This window comes from Condylura cristata, unplaced genomic scaffold (assembly GCF_000260355.1).
Source record: "Condylura cristata isolate star-nosed mole 26May11 unplaced genomic scaffold, ConCri1.0 scaffold00011, whole genome shotgun sequence".
NCBI lineage: Eukaryota > Metazoa > Chordata > Mammalia > Eulipotyphla > Talpidae > Condylura > Condylura cristata.
In genome coordinates this window covers 11,461,366-11,478,739 of record NW_004567112.1, presented here as the reverse complement: position 1 = coordinate 11,478,739, position 17,374 = coordinate 11,461,366, and the positions used below count along the sequence as shown (strand labels likewise).

Below are 17,374 nucleotides of genomic sequence, written 5' to 3'. Positions count from 1 at the left end.
CAATTGAAGAAACTAGGAAAAACACTGCAAAGCCAGGACACGGGGAGAAATAATAAAAATTAGAGTAGAAATAAATGAAATAAGAGACAAAAAGATCAGTGAAACCAGAGTTGGTTATTTGAAAAAAAAAATAAAATAAAATTGAAAATCTGAAAATCTGTTAGCTACAGTTACTAAGAGAGAGAAAACAAATCAATAAAATCAGGAAGGAAAGAGGTGAAATCACAACAGATACTATAAAACTACCCAAGAGCTCATACAAGCAAATTGGACACCGTAGAACAAATTCTTAGATTCCCACAATCTCTCAAGTTTGAATCAGGATAAAATAGTTTAAATAGTCCAGTCACAAGTACTGAAATTATGAAAGAGTAATAAAAGTTTTTCCCAAGAAAAAAGCTCAAGACCAGATGGCTTCTCCAATAAATTTTACCATATTTGGAAAGAAAATTTATTGTCTATCCTACTCAAATTCTTCAAAAAAACCCAAAAAGCGAGGGAAATTTCTCAACACATTCTATGAGGCCAACATTATCCTGATCCCAAAACCAAGCAAATATAGTACCAAAAAGAAAATAATAGACCAGTGTCTCTGATAATGCAGATACAAAAATCCTCAACAAAATCCAAGCAAATGGGTACATCTATCACAATCAAGTAGGTTTCACTCTCAGGATACAAGACTGGTTCAACATATGCAAGTAAATATTGTCATCCATCATATTAGAAAAAGAAAGACAAAGATCACATGGTCATATCAATAGGTGCCCAGAAGGCATTCAATAAGATCCAATATCCATTTATAATGAAAGCTCTCTCAAAAAATGTTAATAATGGAACCTACCTAGATATTATAAAAGTCACATATGACAGACCCACAGGGAACATCCTCCTCAATTGTGAGAAACATTTCCACTAAAATCAGAAGACAGAAATGTCCACTGTCACCACTGTTAGACTCAACACAGTTCTAGTTAGAAGTCCTAGCTGATGTGTTACGCAAATAACAACAAAAATAATACATGGAATCCAAACTGGGAAAGGAGAAGTGAAACTGTAGCTATTCACAGATATCATGCTAGTTTACTTAGAGACATCAAAGGGTTCTACAAAACAACTTCTAGAAATAATGAGTACAGTAAAATGGCAAGATGTAAAGTAAGTAAATGAGTATTTGCCTCTCGAAATTTTTCTCATAGATGATTTTGTATAAAATGAGATAAGTGGTCCATGAACCTTACAGAAAAAATTGAAAATACAGGTGAACAAGGTGGGGGGGAACCAACGAGAGGCAAGATCACTTTTAACATATTAGCATGTATTTTTGGTACCTAACTGGGGCAGGGTTAGGTATTGGTGGTCCCCTTTGAATATCAGTAGTCGTACAACCATGTGTTAAGAGTTGGTATTGATGAAATTGTGTCTTTTAAGTCCTTATGCAAGAAAAAAGATTGTGAGTTAGTATATATTTTACTTGTTTTTTTCTGTGTATTATAAAAATATAATTTTTAAACAAAGTTAGGATCACATTTTATTCATTTTTATTGTCTAATGATAACTTTTTACCATCTTATGAATTTTTAAAGTAAAATTATTATGCTGGAGTTTTAATGATTTAATTTTATATCTTAAGACTTTCCCACTCTCCTTTATTGCTCAGCATCTCTAGAGTTGCTGAGTTTATCTGTTTCCTTGTGAACTGTAATTGGGTATTCTTTCATTGGGGTCATATTTTACAAATCCACATTGTATTCAACATTTCTGTATAATACTGTGGAATGGGGGAAATATCCTGTTTATCACTGGGACCTTTGAAAGTGAAAACTTAAAAGCTGTGTAAAAGACTTTGGAGGCATAGAGTTTTTGTTGCCTTTTTTTTCCTTTTTATTTGTACACCAACAAAGTAAATACAGTTTTCAGTTTAATTAAAAAAGTTCTTGCACCGGGAGATTCAAATGGTGTTTTACTTTTGTGATTCTACTTTGGATCCAAGCTTCTTTTTGTCTGTTAGGACAATCAGTTGACATCACTTCCCTTGGATTTTGGAACTTGGACTAGTATGGTAGAACTGAATTTAGCCACCAATCAGCTTACAAAGATCCCTGAGGATGTGTCTGGTCTCGTTTCTCTTGAGGTAAGTAATAAAAAAAAAATGAAATCAGGATAATGGTATTTCTTCATCAGGTTGGGTTAGGATTAAATAACACATATAATGCATTCAATACAATGCCCTATAAATAGTAAACTTAATAGTAGCTGCTATTATTATTTTGGTCGCATTGTGTATGTTTATTATATCATGGGTGGTATAACCTTTGGAGAAATAAGTGGGCATAAAATATTAACCAGAACTTTATGTATCGATAGATCTTTGGAGCCGATGTTCTTTTTACTATTCTCATACCTAGTGCTGTCTTCCTCTCCTGACCTCCCTCCAGATTGTAATTTCTCTGAAAACGAGGACTATTTTCCCAATCTTTTTTGCCCTCTTCAAGTTACAATTTGTATTTGTATAAATGTGCATTACATTACAAATAATTGTTGTGTACTGATATAGGCACTTTAGAAGTCAATTATTATCTTAACCTTAAATAATAGTTGATAAGGGGTTTTGAATGAGTACTTGGCTTCCTATTAGATATATATTTAACTATTCAATATCAAAATATCATTAACTGAAAAGAACCTTAAAGCAAGTAGTTAATAATTTTCTTTTTTGGTAATTTAGTTAAATTCTTTCCATTTGCTTTAATTAGTTTTCACTTAATATGATAAAATCTTTCTTCTAAATACCTAAGTACATGATTGTCTTTTAGACTCGTAAGTTGTTATTTTAATACTTTTAATATTTTCTATCTAGCAAGATGGTATAAAATTAAAATTATAAGCCATACAGTGGTAATACATAATTCCATTTATGAATTGTCAAACACTATTAATAATTTATCTTTAGGTTTTAATATTATCAAACAATCTTCTAAAGAAGCTTCCCCATGGTCTTGGAAACCTTAGGAAATTAAGAGAGTTGGATCTAGAGGAGAACAAATTAGAATCCTTGCCAAATGAAATTGCTTATCTTAAGGATTTACAGGTAAAATCGTGCTGGTTTTATGTCATATGATTATAGGGATACATTCCTAATTGCACATTTTTCTTAAGAATTTGATCTAATTCTTGAAACAGAGAGTTTTCCTGTTAGAGTATTAGAGCTAAATTTTGTGTTCATAGAACCTGTCTGTTTTTCTTCCTAATTATATTTTTTTAAAGAAAAACAATTAAGTGATTCTCATCCTAACAAATCTAATTTCCTCGTTTATTTATCTCATTTGTGTAGTTAATATACTATTTTAAATTTATATCAGTTATAAAAAGTTTGTATATGTAATCATCTTTTATCCTGTTAATCTTTTAGAAATTAGTTCTGACAAACAACCAGTTGACCACTCTCCCCAGAGGCATTGGCCACCTTACTAATCTCACACATCTAGGCCTTGGAGAGAACCTGCTTACTCATCTTCCTGAAGAAATTGGTATGAACCCTTTGGATGTGTGACTCTGTACTAATAGTTTGCTCATATTTGTTCAAGCAGTATTTCAGATAAATACGAAAAATCATCTGTTTTTGTCAACTGAGATTAAATCAGGCTCAAGAGCTTTTCATAGGGTATGAGTAGTTGATTGGTTGATTTTTGATAGGTTTCCTCATTGAGTGTTAGTATTAACACTATATTTGAGAATGTTTTTTGCATACTTGCATTTCCAATAAGTTTGACGTTAATTTCAGAGTTCTTTTATGTTTCTTCCAAATTTAAAACAATTATAAAGGCTTAAATTAGTGATGCCTATTCCAAAGAATATTTCCTTATGAAATTTTAGAGTTAATATTAATCTTTGAGAATAATTTAGAATTTTCATGTCCATTATTTAATATAATATAATCAATATGACTACCTTGCACTTTAGGCACTACAGTTTGTAACCCCATTTTATAAAATATACTTCTTCACTAAGTGATTCCATGTATCATATTCTCCCCTATATACCATGCTGTTCCTTCCAGAGGCACTGTAGATTATTTCTGGGGAATAATTTTGGAGTAAGACAGTTCAAGTTCTGCCACTTACTGGTTTTATGACTTTAGATAAAGCACATAAACTTCCCAGCTTCTTTCCATTAAATGAAGCATGACACAGTATCTTGGATTTCTCTGAAGTATAGAATCTTAAACATAAACAAATTCATTACTATTAGCTGTTATTTTTATTAATTTTCTATATGTCACTATCAAATATTACAGATTTTGAAGTTTAAAATAAAAACATATGAATGAGCTTTACTTTTATTCCTACTCAATATAGTCACCTGCCTCATGCTTTTGGTTGAGACATTTGCTTAGAAAGTGAGAGTGAGGATCCTAAGACAGTCTATAAAAAATTTTGAGGCCCTCCCTGGTGGCGCAGCGGGTTAAAGCACAGCACTGAGACTCTAAAGCCGCTTCCACATGAGTTCCATTCCCTCCTGCCCCAGAGGTGACCACATGGCGCGGCAGACCTCTCCTGACCCGCCCGCTGCTCCCCTCAGCAGTGTACTTCGTCAATCTGCCTGTTTTGTTCCCCACTCTGTCTCTGGTGAAGCCTCTCACCGCCCCTGAGCCTCTGGCCTGCACCGCAGTTCTGTATGCACAAATAAATCTTAAAAAAAAAAAATTTTTTTTTGAAAGATTACATAGATTTTTGGCTTACTATCAAATATGTGATAATTCTCTTAGTGAAAGATTTATACCAAAAAACTTTCTACAAGAGTTTATTAATAAGAGATTATCACATTATTTACTATAGAAAGTGAGTATAGGCATTGACTATAAACTTAGCTCTTGAGTCTTGAAAAAATATATATGAATGTCAAGGTGTCCCAAACAACATGAATTATATTTTATTTTTTCCTTCAACACACTGCCCAAGGTTGATCAAGAAAGAGATCCTACTTATTTGGTATGGACTATGACTTGGACATCATAATTTAAAAAATTCCCCTAGTTGATTTGAATATGCCGCAAAATTTTAGATCCACAATTACGGAGAGTTTTAAAAGTAAGAGAAGAAAATAAGAGGAAATGTATATTAAGTATGTATAATGTTCAGGATAGCATCATAACGGTTGAGTGTATTTAATATTAACTAATTTAAAAAATAATTGATTTGATTTTTTTAAACAGGTACACTGGAGAACCTAGAAGAACTGTATTTGAATGACAACCCCAACCTGCATAGCCTTCCCTTTGAGCTGGCTCTTTGCAGCAAACTTTCAATCATGAGTATTGAGAACTGTCCACTCAGCCACCTTCCACCTCAGATTGTTGCTGGGGGCCCATCCTTCATCATTCAGTTCTTAAAGATGCAGGGTCCATATCGTGCCATGGTCTGATGCAAATCTGCTGGTCCCACACACTGTTCAAAAATAGACTGCCATTAATGTTTCATATCTATATCTGTATCTATTTATGTAGATATTGATATATTTGGCAGGTTTATAAAGACTGCATTATGTGTTTATGCTAATAGAGGAATCATAGCCATTTAGATTTTTTTTAAATTCTGTACAAAAAGCTTATATAAGTTTTCTTTGCTGAACTTGATGGATGTTTTTCTGTTGTGTAATATGATACACCAGTTTGCTTAAAACATTTGCCAACAAATTATGAAGTTATTAAAATTAAAGATCAGAGGTAGTATAATTAGATATACTTTCTCTTAGCAAAAATAATTGGCAAACAATTTTGTTGCAACTCTTCATATACATTTTCCCCTTACCAATTGTCAGATCTTTATAGTATGATAGGCCCTGGAGATAGAATTTTTCTTTTAACTTATTTTGAAATTTGAGATTTAAATTTTATATATTGTTTACAGTCAGAGTAAATCACTGGATTTTTTTAATTGTTTTGATTTGCTCTGTTTTAATCAGATCACATCTAGAGTTTATATCCTCTGCTGACCAGTTTGCATCAACTCTTTTAAAGATATTTGCTTGTTGAAACAACTGGCAAAATGAAAAAAAAATACAGTAAAAAATTCTAAAATTCCTTTCATTGTGCTTCTTGGCTCAATTACAAAGCAGAATATCTGAAGTGAGTTTGGGTTGGGGGGGGGAGGGTATGGAGATCTTTCCTAGTGTAACTATCTTACATTTGGGGGAACAGAAACTTGTAGTACAAATGAGTTTTCATTCCTGAAAGTTGCAGATCCACAAAAATAATAATTTGGGGGAAAATATACATAAACACACGCATTCTATATATGTATATACAATGCTATATAGATATGTATTTATAATATCATAAACTACAATAGGTAACTTTTAAGGATTTCTCCCTATCCTTATACAATGAAATGAATGTTTTTCTTTGAACACTGCAATATATGTATGTTTCAAGGTTATTTAACAGTGTACTATGGTTTTATATCTTGACTTGCCTTGCACATCTTTCAATTCTGGAATATCTGCGTCTAAGCACAATATCTTCACACTGTGCTGTATTGCTGCTGAACTAAATGCACTTTTCCCCACTTGTGGGGCACTGGCTTCAAACAACTCAGTTCAGTACCATTAATTTTAATCTCATCTTTCCTTTGTTGGTAGTTGTTAATACCATTACGGAAAAAGAGGCACATTGCATAGAAATCATTGATAGTTCAGTGGAAGTTCTGTAAGATGTGCATGTGCTATTTGATATGTTTTCTTTTGCTTTACTGCTTTAAAGGCTAGCAGTATTGTAAATGTGTGCCCCTCACACAGTACCCTTACCTTGGTAGTGTTGATCAATGTCAATTTTAATTATTGAAAAGTCTCACAGAGCAAGTGCATTCTAGATATCATCCTTTAAAAAAAAAAAAAAAACACTTCCCATATAAGGAAACCTACTATATATAATTATGTATTGCTGCTTGGTTTTTTTTTTCCCCTTCCCATATAGTTGTACATTGTGTTTTAAATAAACCAATTTTGAATTAAAGCTACAATATTAAGATAGAAATTTGAAAGTGTTGTTTTGCTTTTCCTGGCACTCAAATTCAGGGCTAAGTTTGAGGTCAAACCTATATTTGTAATTGGCAGTTTCTTAAGGAACAGCTAAGAAATGGAAGGCAGGTAAAGATATAAAACCGTAGAATGCTTAAATGTGCTGTAAAACTATTGTAGATGTCACTGGATTTTACCAAGTAATATCCTTTCTTCTTTTTTTCCATCTACTGTGGCTTTTCAGTTAAAATTTTGTTTATAAAAGGAATTTGTTTATTACAGCTCTACCTAGAGCTTGTGTGTATGTGTGGTTTTTTAAAATCTCATGTCCAAGTGTGTTTATATATTAAGATGATGAAACTTGAACTTTGAAGTCAGTAACCTAGTATCTTTTCTTAAAAAATAATATGGCTGTTGTTTCTTAAAATGAAAATAGATAGTTTTTAAAATTCTTTGGTTCCCCTCCTTCATTTTATGTTAGTCTATATGCAAACTCATCACAGTCTACATGTAGCAGTGATAGTACACATAAATCATGTATAGGTGAGGAGTTAGAATTTTTTCTAAGAAGCATAAAACATGTGTCTTGTATATGGTTATCACCTTGAAAGAGACTATGAATTTCATACATCACTTCTTCCAACAAGAAACTTAAATAGACTCTGATTGGGTCATTGTTAAGTGAAGGTATTTGATACTTAAATAGTTTGACTATAATAAGGCATATTGTTGAATATGAGCTAATACTTTTCCCGGGCTGTATTGCGACTGATTGGCACGTTGAAAAGTTCTTTCTTTTAAGGAAATTAGCTTTAGTTTCTTTATGAGACTAAGTAATTTTTATAAGTCATAAAATGATACATTCTATTGTAAAATTATTGCTTTAAAGTTTGCCTTTTGTTTATATATATATGTGTGTATACACACACACACACATACATAAGTGGCAGTGTAAAACAGTCCTTTTAAAAAAAAACAGATTTTTGCATAGAAAAACTGAGGTGTAGGCTAGATGTATCTAGCAGGGGCAGGGAGGGGTGTGTGAACGTGAGGATTCACCAGCGACAGAGTGGGGCATAGAACAGGCAGATCTACTGAAAGGTTGCTGAGGGAAGCAGTGGGTGGGACAGAAGAGGTCTGCTGTATCATGTGGGCCGGCTCTCTGGCTGGTATAGTGCTGAGATTTAACCCCTACGTCACCAGGGAAGCCCCCTTTGTACTTGTTTAATATTTTTAAGTCCCTGATGACTGTTTCATACAGAAAGAAGGGAAGATGGTATATAACTTATGTACTTGAAGGGTACAAATGAAATCAATAGGCAGTAGACACTGTTGGAAGAAATATACACAAAACCTTCATTCATGCTTATATTAAAAGTGGTGATGCAATTGGAATGAGCCCCCAGATTTTAATTGCGTATTTTTAATATATCTCATTGGAGTGGTCTGAATCATTTAAAATTGGATGAACTGTACTAGTATATATCAACTTATCTAGCCTTTCTGATAATTTTTGTTACAACTTTTGCTTTTCATTTTGGTTATTTGTAATTCATGATTTTTGAGTCCATATTTCAACTTGCAGAATTTATAATTGCTTACCAGAAAGGGTAGATCATGGTTAAAGTTTGTGAAATGGGACACTTTTGAGTTGGAAAAGGGGTATTTTCCAGTCAGCATACTGGACCAACAGACTTAATGGCAGAGCTGTCTCTGGCAAATCCAAGGTACGTAGTAACTCTGGCATGATTAAAATTAGATGAAAGCAAGCAAATCATGCAATTCAAAAATAAGCAGAGGAAAATATGGAAATTTTCTTAATTTAACTGAAATGAATAACTTGTGATGAAAGGCTTCTTTCTGTTAATAACACAGGATAATATAACAGATAGCTAAACTTTTATCCTCAAATTTTATTGATTTGGTAGTCACTTACACAACTCATTTTTGGGGTACACACTTCCAATGTGCACATGCTTTACTCATCTTCTACTAAAAGTGGCACTGAAGTCCAATTGATGCCCTCCTTCTTTGCTCTCTTTCCCCCATTCCCTCTGATCCCAAGTATATGTTTCAGAGTGTTAAGAATTCTTTTTACTGTGCTTTCCCAATATATTTTCCTTATTTTTATTCCACAAGTAAGTGAAACTATCCAATATCTTGTACGTTCTGATTTATTCCACTTAGGATACCACCTCAAGATCCAGTGTGTTTCAGGCAGCACTCTCATCATTTGTAATTAGCTAAAACTTTTCTTTAGTCTTTTGCTTAGTGTTTCCTTTCAGAGCCAATAAGGGCAATTGGATGACAACCTTGAGTTGGTAATCAGATCCCTAATAATTTGATAGGAGTTGTGACATTGCTTTGATATCTAAAAAAAACTTGAATGATTAAGAAAGTAGTATGAGAATATTTACAAGTTAGTTACCAGTATTTTGTTATTAAGATGCTTTTTCAGGCTGATAACACGAATTCTGAAGAAACAATTGTGAGGCTTTTAAAAATATTTTTTGATTGAAGTAACATTGCATTTTACTGTGTTTCAGGTCTGCGTCATTGGGAATCTGCATGTGCATACAACCGCATTAAGCCTATCGCTAAAAGTCCAAATGCAGGCTTCACCCTGCCATTTCCCATTTTCATAATTTACCCATCCTCTCCCCTTTCCCTTCTGGAAGCCACTAACTGGCCTTACAGTCCAAATGTTTTTTTTTTTAACTTTTCAAACCAAAGTTGGTTGTTAATCCCCCTAAAAAATTACTTAAATGTCTTTAGTGATCAGTATCTCAACTGGATAGTTGTTTGTAATGTTTCAGATCAGAGAATGTTTAAACTTTGATAATAGAAGGAAGAGTCCAGTGTGTGACAGTAGTGTGAGTTGGGCTACCATGCGCCCGTTTTGCAGCTTGTGCCAGTGTACAGTAACAGTATCTTGAGATCCAGTCACACTATACATGCGTGTGTTATCAGTTTTTCAACAGATGGCAGTAAAGTACCTTATTCCATCAAAATCAGTATAGTATGTCAATTTCTGATAGCAGTAAAAAGTCTTTTGGAAGCAGCATTGTTTTCTTCATTTGCCCAAAGGGGATGGTTGGGTAGCAGTAAGATACAATCTGCAAATTACTAGGGCTTCAATTTAACAATTCTAATGTCAATTGAATAATATTTTAAATAACAAGCATTTTTAAGTCATAGGTACTGCAAAAGATGATCTTGCTTGGAAAATCTAGTGTCTTAAGGATGCTTTATTAGTGACTGTTACTTAGCACTCATTTTACCTAATTTACCTTTTATCATTACTGGTATTAATATGGAAAATTTAACCTTCCCTTAGACTGATCAGGCTTAATATACAAATGTCATTTGTATTATACCATTTTCATGATTTTGTAGAACCTATTATTAAATATGTCCATCTAGCTAGCACTTGAAACCTGGTATTCACTACTAGAAGGATTGCTTCGTATATGATTCATACAGTTTATTTTAATATTTGTCTTTAATGGGAAAGTATACTAGTATATAATTTTTCATCATTTAGTGTTTTTCTCACCTCAAACTCACTTTTAGTAATTCAGAAAGTTATAATTGTTAAATAAGAATGTAACAAGGTATTTTGTATTAGTGTCTTTTAATTATATTTATTTTAAAATTATATAATTATATTTTAATCTGTAAATCAGAACTCATTTTTAGATACATGATAGTTTGTGCAGTCTGTAGTGTAAGTGGTATATAAATAGAACACTACAAAAGTGATAGTATCTGAAAACTGAGCACTATTGACTTTGTTTTTATTTAATAAAGATCCCAAGTTTCCACTGATAGTTAATAGGGCTTGTTCTGTTGTAAGTTATGATTCAAGGCAAAAAGATGTAAATAGCCTTTTGAAAAATGTACTTTTAACCTGAATTATATTGTTTATTTTCACTATATAGAAATAATTTTACCTTTTAGTCATTTATTAAGGTATTCATGTAAATAATGTATTTGTAAAGGTTTTGCCATTGAGTCTTCTGAAAATTGCCCAGTGCTAAACATAACTGAGGTTGGACATCAAATCAATTTGCAGCGTCATTGTACCACAAAATTGTGGAACTAAGAGAAAAGACTTTCACTACTGTTTGATCTTTTGGAAAACTTTAAAATGCCAAATTGCCTGCATAAGCTATTCATACATAGGCGCACAAAGAGATGCAACAAAGTATTTTGTATGGTCAGTAATGATCATCAGTACATTTATGTTTTTAATCTACTACTTACACCTCTCCCCCCAAAATAACTTTTTTTTCACTATTAAAGTATATAATGAATATATCCTACAGTGAAGATTGTTCTATAATGGAGACATTGAATTATGAGAGGTAATTCCCCCCCTTCTGTGAACCTTTAGTCTATCTTATTTTTGTCATGTTCTCCGTGTGCCATAAAGTGCTTGTTTGTAAACTTTTATGAGGAAGTCTGTTCAGCTGTTTAAGATGTCTTGGTAAATAAAGGTGGAAACTGAGTTCATGATTCCTAGAAAAAGTTGTGATACTGGTTTGAAATGAATTTTTTTTTTAGGTTGTGTTCTTAATGCTTCTTGAGAACAAAAACTAATGGTAAAGGAAACCTAAGCCAATGGGAAATATTTAATTGGCTGAAGAAAACTGATCAAGGAATGTAACAAATAGTAAGTAGTTTTAATCACAGCATGATTGCTGGTTTTATTTCCTGTTAACATTCTGTGATAATATTTTACAAAAATTCAGTGTTTTGAAAATGGGTTGGAGAGAATCATCACTAGAGGCCAAGCAGGCAAATAGAAGCTGTTGAAATAATTCAAGTGCAAGGTAACAGTGACTTTGGGGTTGTAGCAGTGGAGGTGCAAACAAACATTTTGTGGAACCATAGAAAGATGTATTAGTGAGGCCATGCTTTGTAACAATGACAGAATCAAACATTGTTCCCAGGACTCTGCCTTAAGCATATGGTTATATTTACTCACCAATGGAACTTTGCAGGAGAACAGAACAGGTTCTTTTCACTTGGGAGGTAGAATGAGAATATATTCTGTTACCTTAGGTTGTTATGTGGAGATGTCAAGTAAGCAATTGGATACTTAAATCCAGTGCTTAGAAGAATAGTTCTGGAAACAGGATCTGGCATATTGATAACTGAAGCAAGGGCTTTTAGGGAGAGCATGTAGAACAGGGATGAAGGTAGAATCCTTTAGGATGGAAACCTGACAAACTCTTTAACATTCAGCTTCTGTATAGATAAGGAGGAACCTGCAGAAATTGAAAAATGGCTGCAGTAGAAATGGGAAAGCAAGGGTGAATATACTGTGTTCAGAAAGCAGCCAGTTTTATTCAAGTTCAGCTTTTCTAATCTCTCAGTGTATTGTAGTAAAGTCTGACTTTCTAGTCCTGTTTTTCTAGGGCTGCAAATTGTACAAACCGGCAGCCGCTAACCAGCTACATCTAGATTAAGGTTAAACAAATTTTTGACTTTTATTCCTCAGGCATATTAGTTCAAGTTCTCAATAATCCGAGGTAGCTAGTGCAGATACAGCACATTTCCACCAAACAAAACCTTTTTTTGGATAGTGATTTTAGTTTATAACTACTCTCTCCAAAATTAGTTTTCAGCCCTGAAGTTGAGAGAGATTTCTCTAAGAGTAGTTTGGCCTGTGTGCAATTTTATCTCCCCAGAAAATTGGAAGGTGCTAAAGTTGAGGGCAACTCTTCATGTTCTAATCTTACACAATACTATCCTTTATTATTTAAATATTATTTCCCTAAATCTCACTTGCATTACAACCTCCAAAATAAATACTTTGGTATAAAAACAAAAATTAATAGATTACAAATGAGAAAAATCAAAGAGCTAAATAAATGACCTTTTCCATGCTCATGAATAGGAAGTCAATATTGTGAAGAGGTCAATTCATTATACAGGCTGGTTTTTAACTTGATCTTAGATTCAACACAATCTCAACCAGAACCCCCAGAAAGTTATTTGGTAGGTATTTGACAACTGTTTCTGTAGTTTATATGAAAAGGTAAAAGAGAATAGCCCAAAACACCGAAGAAAGATGATAACACCGGAAGACCACACTACTTGATATATATATAGATAGACTAAGATCAAGACAGTGGTTTTGGTGAAGGAACACACAAGTTAATGGAGTGGACTGGAGCCCTGAGAAATAGACCCAACTAAGGGCCCATATGATCTTTGACAAAGGAGGAATGGCAATTCAAAGGAGAAAGGATAGTCTTAAGCAAATGGTGTTGAATCTCTGCATGCCAAAAAGTGAATCTAGATCTTAAACCTCTGCCAGAAATTAACTCAATGAACCATATGCCTAAATATAAAAGACAAAACATGTATCTGACTCATTCAATTCTAATATTGATAAAAACAGGAAAGAAATACCTAGGTGATTGTGTAACATAGAAAATAGACCCTGAAGACTTTCAATGCGCCTGAGGGGACACGAAGGTGCCGATGGAGAAGACAGCCAGGCTGTTCAGGAGGGTATTGCAATACCAGCCAAGACTGGTGCTGCTGCTGATTCCCTCTGGCTCTGGGTGAGCTAGAGAACTGTTACCTGGGGTCTATTTGGCACATATCCGCTGCCAGGGACCGCAGCCTACTCATCCCGGTCTGGATCTGCTGTTTGCTGTGCTCCCTAGCATAATGGACTCATGCTAACATCCAGGCTGGAAGAAGTAAGGACTTTCTCCAGCTCCCCTCAAGATTTAGGAAGAAGCGTCACTAAAAATGTTAGAGGGCAGTGTGAGGGACACCCCAGGACCCTCAAATCTGCCATGTCAAGATAAGCATCTTCGATAGGAAATAATTTGGATATAATGTGTGCAATAATAAGAGAAAAACTAAGTTTCCCACAAAACACCCAAAGTTCCCCATCCCTTTGTGAGTAAATGCCCAGCCAAATAGGACTGGCCCAAAATAGGTCCACTGAGGCCTGAAAGCTGCCACAAGTCTGAGGCAGCTTCTGGTGGGAGGCAAAAGAAAGGGGCAGATAGGGCCAGGCAAGCTTGGAAGGAAAAAAGCAAAAGCAAAATCCAAGTTAAGATAAAGGCCACCATTGTCAGCCTCCCCATGGCTAGCTCATCCGCACCTCTGTCTCTCTCAAATGTTTCCTTCCATGTCCCCCAAGTTCCTGGTACAGGTCCAAAGCCAAGAAGTGTGACCTCTTTTTCACAAGTCCCTCTGCTCTATATGCCTCCCAGGTCTTTATCCTGTCTCTTGGCACTGCTTCTATTTCCCTGCTGCTTCTTCCCCTTCTCGTCTTCTCTAGCTTCACAACCTCTGCCCAGCTCCATCCTTCCTTAGTGTGTGGCAGGGAACCTGGAACCTCCCCTTTCCCTGGGGATAACCCTTTTACAATTATACGTCATTATTACCCCCCACCCCCATTTTACAGTGTCTCGTTTTTGGTGGAGGTGGGCTCATTTTATTTATGTTGTCACTTGTGCTGTGCTGTCGTTGCTTCCTTTTTACTTCTTGGTGTTGAATCTCTGCATGCCAAAAAGTGAATCTAGATACTTCAGCATGCATGTGTTAGAGGGTGGGAAGTGAACAGCAGTGATATTTAATAGTGATGTGTGTTATTAACGAGCCATTGCTACATGGCAGGTGCTATAGTAAGCAGCTAACATATAATTTAGTACCATCAGAAGAAAGTTCTATTTTTTTTTTTATTCTCGTTTTACAGATGATGAAACAGGCTCATAAAGGCTGAGTAACATCTGTGTGGGCACAGAGTAAGAAAACAGAGGAAGCTGACACAAATGTAGGTCTGTTTGTCTCAAAAGTGCTGAGAAAGTCCTAAAATAAATGTCTAGCTTTGATTTAGGAATTAAAAAATGGCCTGCAGAGGGTTGCATTTAGAACATTTGTCTGTTGGCCAGTGTGTGTGTATGAAAAGATGAATCTGAAGATTGTTGTGCATAACTTTAGAGAAGCAGTGTTCCCTAGATGTTATGTGAGGATCATTAAAATAAAGAACATTCAGTCTGCTATGGAGTAAATTCAACACTGTTCTCTACAGTTCTAGCTTCACCTCAATTCATTTCTTCATCCCCCAGAGATTCCAGCATCCTGTCAGCATTCCTCTAACCTGGAAACAAAGCCAGAAGTTTACAGCCTTTGTTTAACCAGGACCTCCCTTATGGTGCAAGGCGTTTAAGTCTCAGCACTACGAAGCTATTTGAAGCCACTGTGGCATGAGTCTGACCCCCGGCCAGGGAATGACCCATAGGGTGCAGCAGACCTCTCCTGTCTCTCCCGCTACTCCTCTTGGCAGTGCATTTCAGTAGATCTGTCTGATCTGCTCCTTACTCTTCACCCTGCACATCTGGTCTGGACACCTATTCTTGTAAGCATAAATAAAAATAAGTCTTTAAAAAATAATAGAATTTTAAAAAACCTTTGTTTAACCAACCCTTCTTGTTTCTTGAAAGGCCTTTATGCCCTCAAAAAATATGATATAATATTGCAAAACCCAGGCCTGTTTGCAGCCAAAACTCGAATAAAATAAGGTCTTTGAATAAAGCAGAAAATAGTTTATGCATATGGTATTTGGTGGTATCTTCCCGTATTTTAGTCTAGGCTACCCCAGACTTCATTTCAGCTTGGTAGGAACTTCCAGGAATAGAGAACAAGGAGCTACTTCTTGACTTTATTCCCCTAACAATCATGTGCCTCTGCTCTGCCTCTCCTGTCTTTCAAAAAGACTAAATAAAACCACCATGGTCCATACCTTCAGCTGACTAGAAGCCAGCAAATAAATTCTAAAGGAATTTCTGCCACCAGCTGTTGCTGCAAGTCTGTGGGTGTGGAGAATAAGGGATGGGAGGTTTAGGAGGCACAAAGTTCGCTCCAAATGAAGTTCAAGGTTAAATGCCAACAAACATAGTTAATGGAGTCCTAGGGCAAGTTAGGGTTAAGTAGGCAGCTTCAGGGGGGCTTCAGGGGGCTGCAGGGGAGTTAAAGAGGCTTCTGAGATAAGGACATAAATTCTAAGCAGCGCTAACCAAAACATACTCCAGAGATGAGGTCAGAGAGTCCAGGAGGACTAAATAAACAAGGACAGTAACACTCCAGAGAATGAGACCTTGGACAGGGGAGGTAAAAGGAGAAACTCAGATAAGAACTGGAGACGGGCACATCTACCCAGAGGAGTGTGGTCATCGGGAGAGAGAGCCCAGGCACAGAGCAGGATGATGAGACTGTAGAGTAGAGGGGAAAAGTTTCAATACACCTAGACATGGGTCCACAGAGGCTTCTTTGCCTCTCCAGATACAGCGAGCTTTAAACAGTTCTTTACTTTCTAGAACCGCTGCTTCTCTTCGCTTATTTATCTAAAAAGGCTGAGAATTTCTTCCCACAGCTTCGTGGGACAAGAACCTGCAGTGGTTCAAGGCTAAATTAACAGTGCGTGCAGCTTCCTTGGGACTTGGTAGTTCATCATATTAACTATAGGGAAGACCTGACTTTGCAAATGAATGAACAGAAGAATACATTCAAAAAGCCCACGTGGTTACCTGGGAAAATTGCTACAACAATTGATCCAGAGGTCTAGTACAGCACTGTTAGACCAACAAAGAAAAAAAATAATCTTCTAAGCAAAGATCACCTTACACAGACAACCTGCAAACCACAGCAATAGGGGTCCATCATTTCCAGGAAACTTAGTGTGAACTAAGATTATTCTGTCCCTTAAAGCTAATCTTCAGGTATCAAAGGCATAAGCAGTTCTGTAATTGGGGGCTGAAGATAGTTAAAGGTGGTCATGCCCTCTGGAGTGAGGTTCTGGTGAAGAAGAATTGCACCAGGCAAAATTCAAGGTGTCGGCGTGGGTGGAGACTGAGAAGAAATACTACCACAGAAGCACCCCCCGGGATTCTATGTCTGGGATTTCAGCACTTCTGGAATCTTTAGCCATCAGCCGTTTTTGCCCCCACCGTACTGAACTTCCAGAAGGCTATTGAAGGTCTCTGAAGGACATGCAGAAGCTTCCAGTAGCCAACCTTGAAGAAGAAAAGTTCAGAGGCTTTGCAGCAAGCTGAACCTCTGAAACTGTTCCCCGTTGTGCTGTGTCACATCCTAGAAAGGAAGGTGAAAACTCGGAGTTGTCTTCACCTATGACAATGCTGGGCTTCAGCATCCAGGGACAAGACCAAGTAGCAAGTGCAGCTTTTTCACGTGTCTCTCTGCTCCATGTGCCTCTCCCGGCCTCAGTCTGGCTCTCTGCTGCTTCCTTCCTCTGCAGGCTCCTCTCTAGTTTCTCCTCCAGGGGGCGCCACCTGTAAAGTCTTCGGCTTGGCTTCACACCCTCCCC

At 35.9% G+C, this 17,374-nt stretch overlaps 1 protein-coding gene across 1 annotated transcript in view; it reads left to right on the top strand.

Annotated features, from left to right (window-relative positions):
• Positions 1–7,304, top strand: part of SHOC2 (soc-2 suppressor of clear homolog (C. elegans)) — a 64,039-nt gene extending 56,735 nt beyond the window's left edge. Inside the window, exons 6-9 of the mRNA XM_004680440.2 lie at positions 2,012–2,134; positions 2,954–3,091; positions 3,413–3,530; positions 5,216–7,304. Of these exons, the coding sequence (XP_004680497.1) occupies positions 2,012–2,134; positions 2,954–3,091; positions 3,413–3,530; positions 5,216–5,424 (588 nt within the window). The 3' untranslated portion in view covers positions 5,425–7,304. The remainder of the gene's footprint in view (positions 1–2,011; positions 2,135–2,953; positions 3,092–3,412; positions 3,531–5,215) is intronic.
• The last annotated feature ends 10,070 nt before the right edge of the window (positions 7,305–17,374 follow it).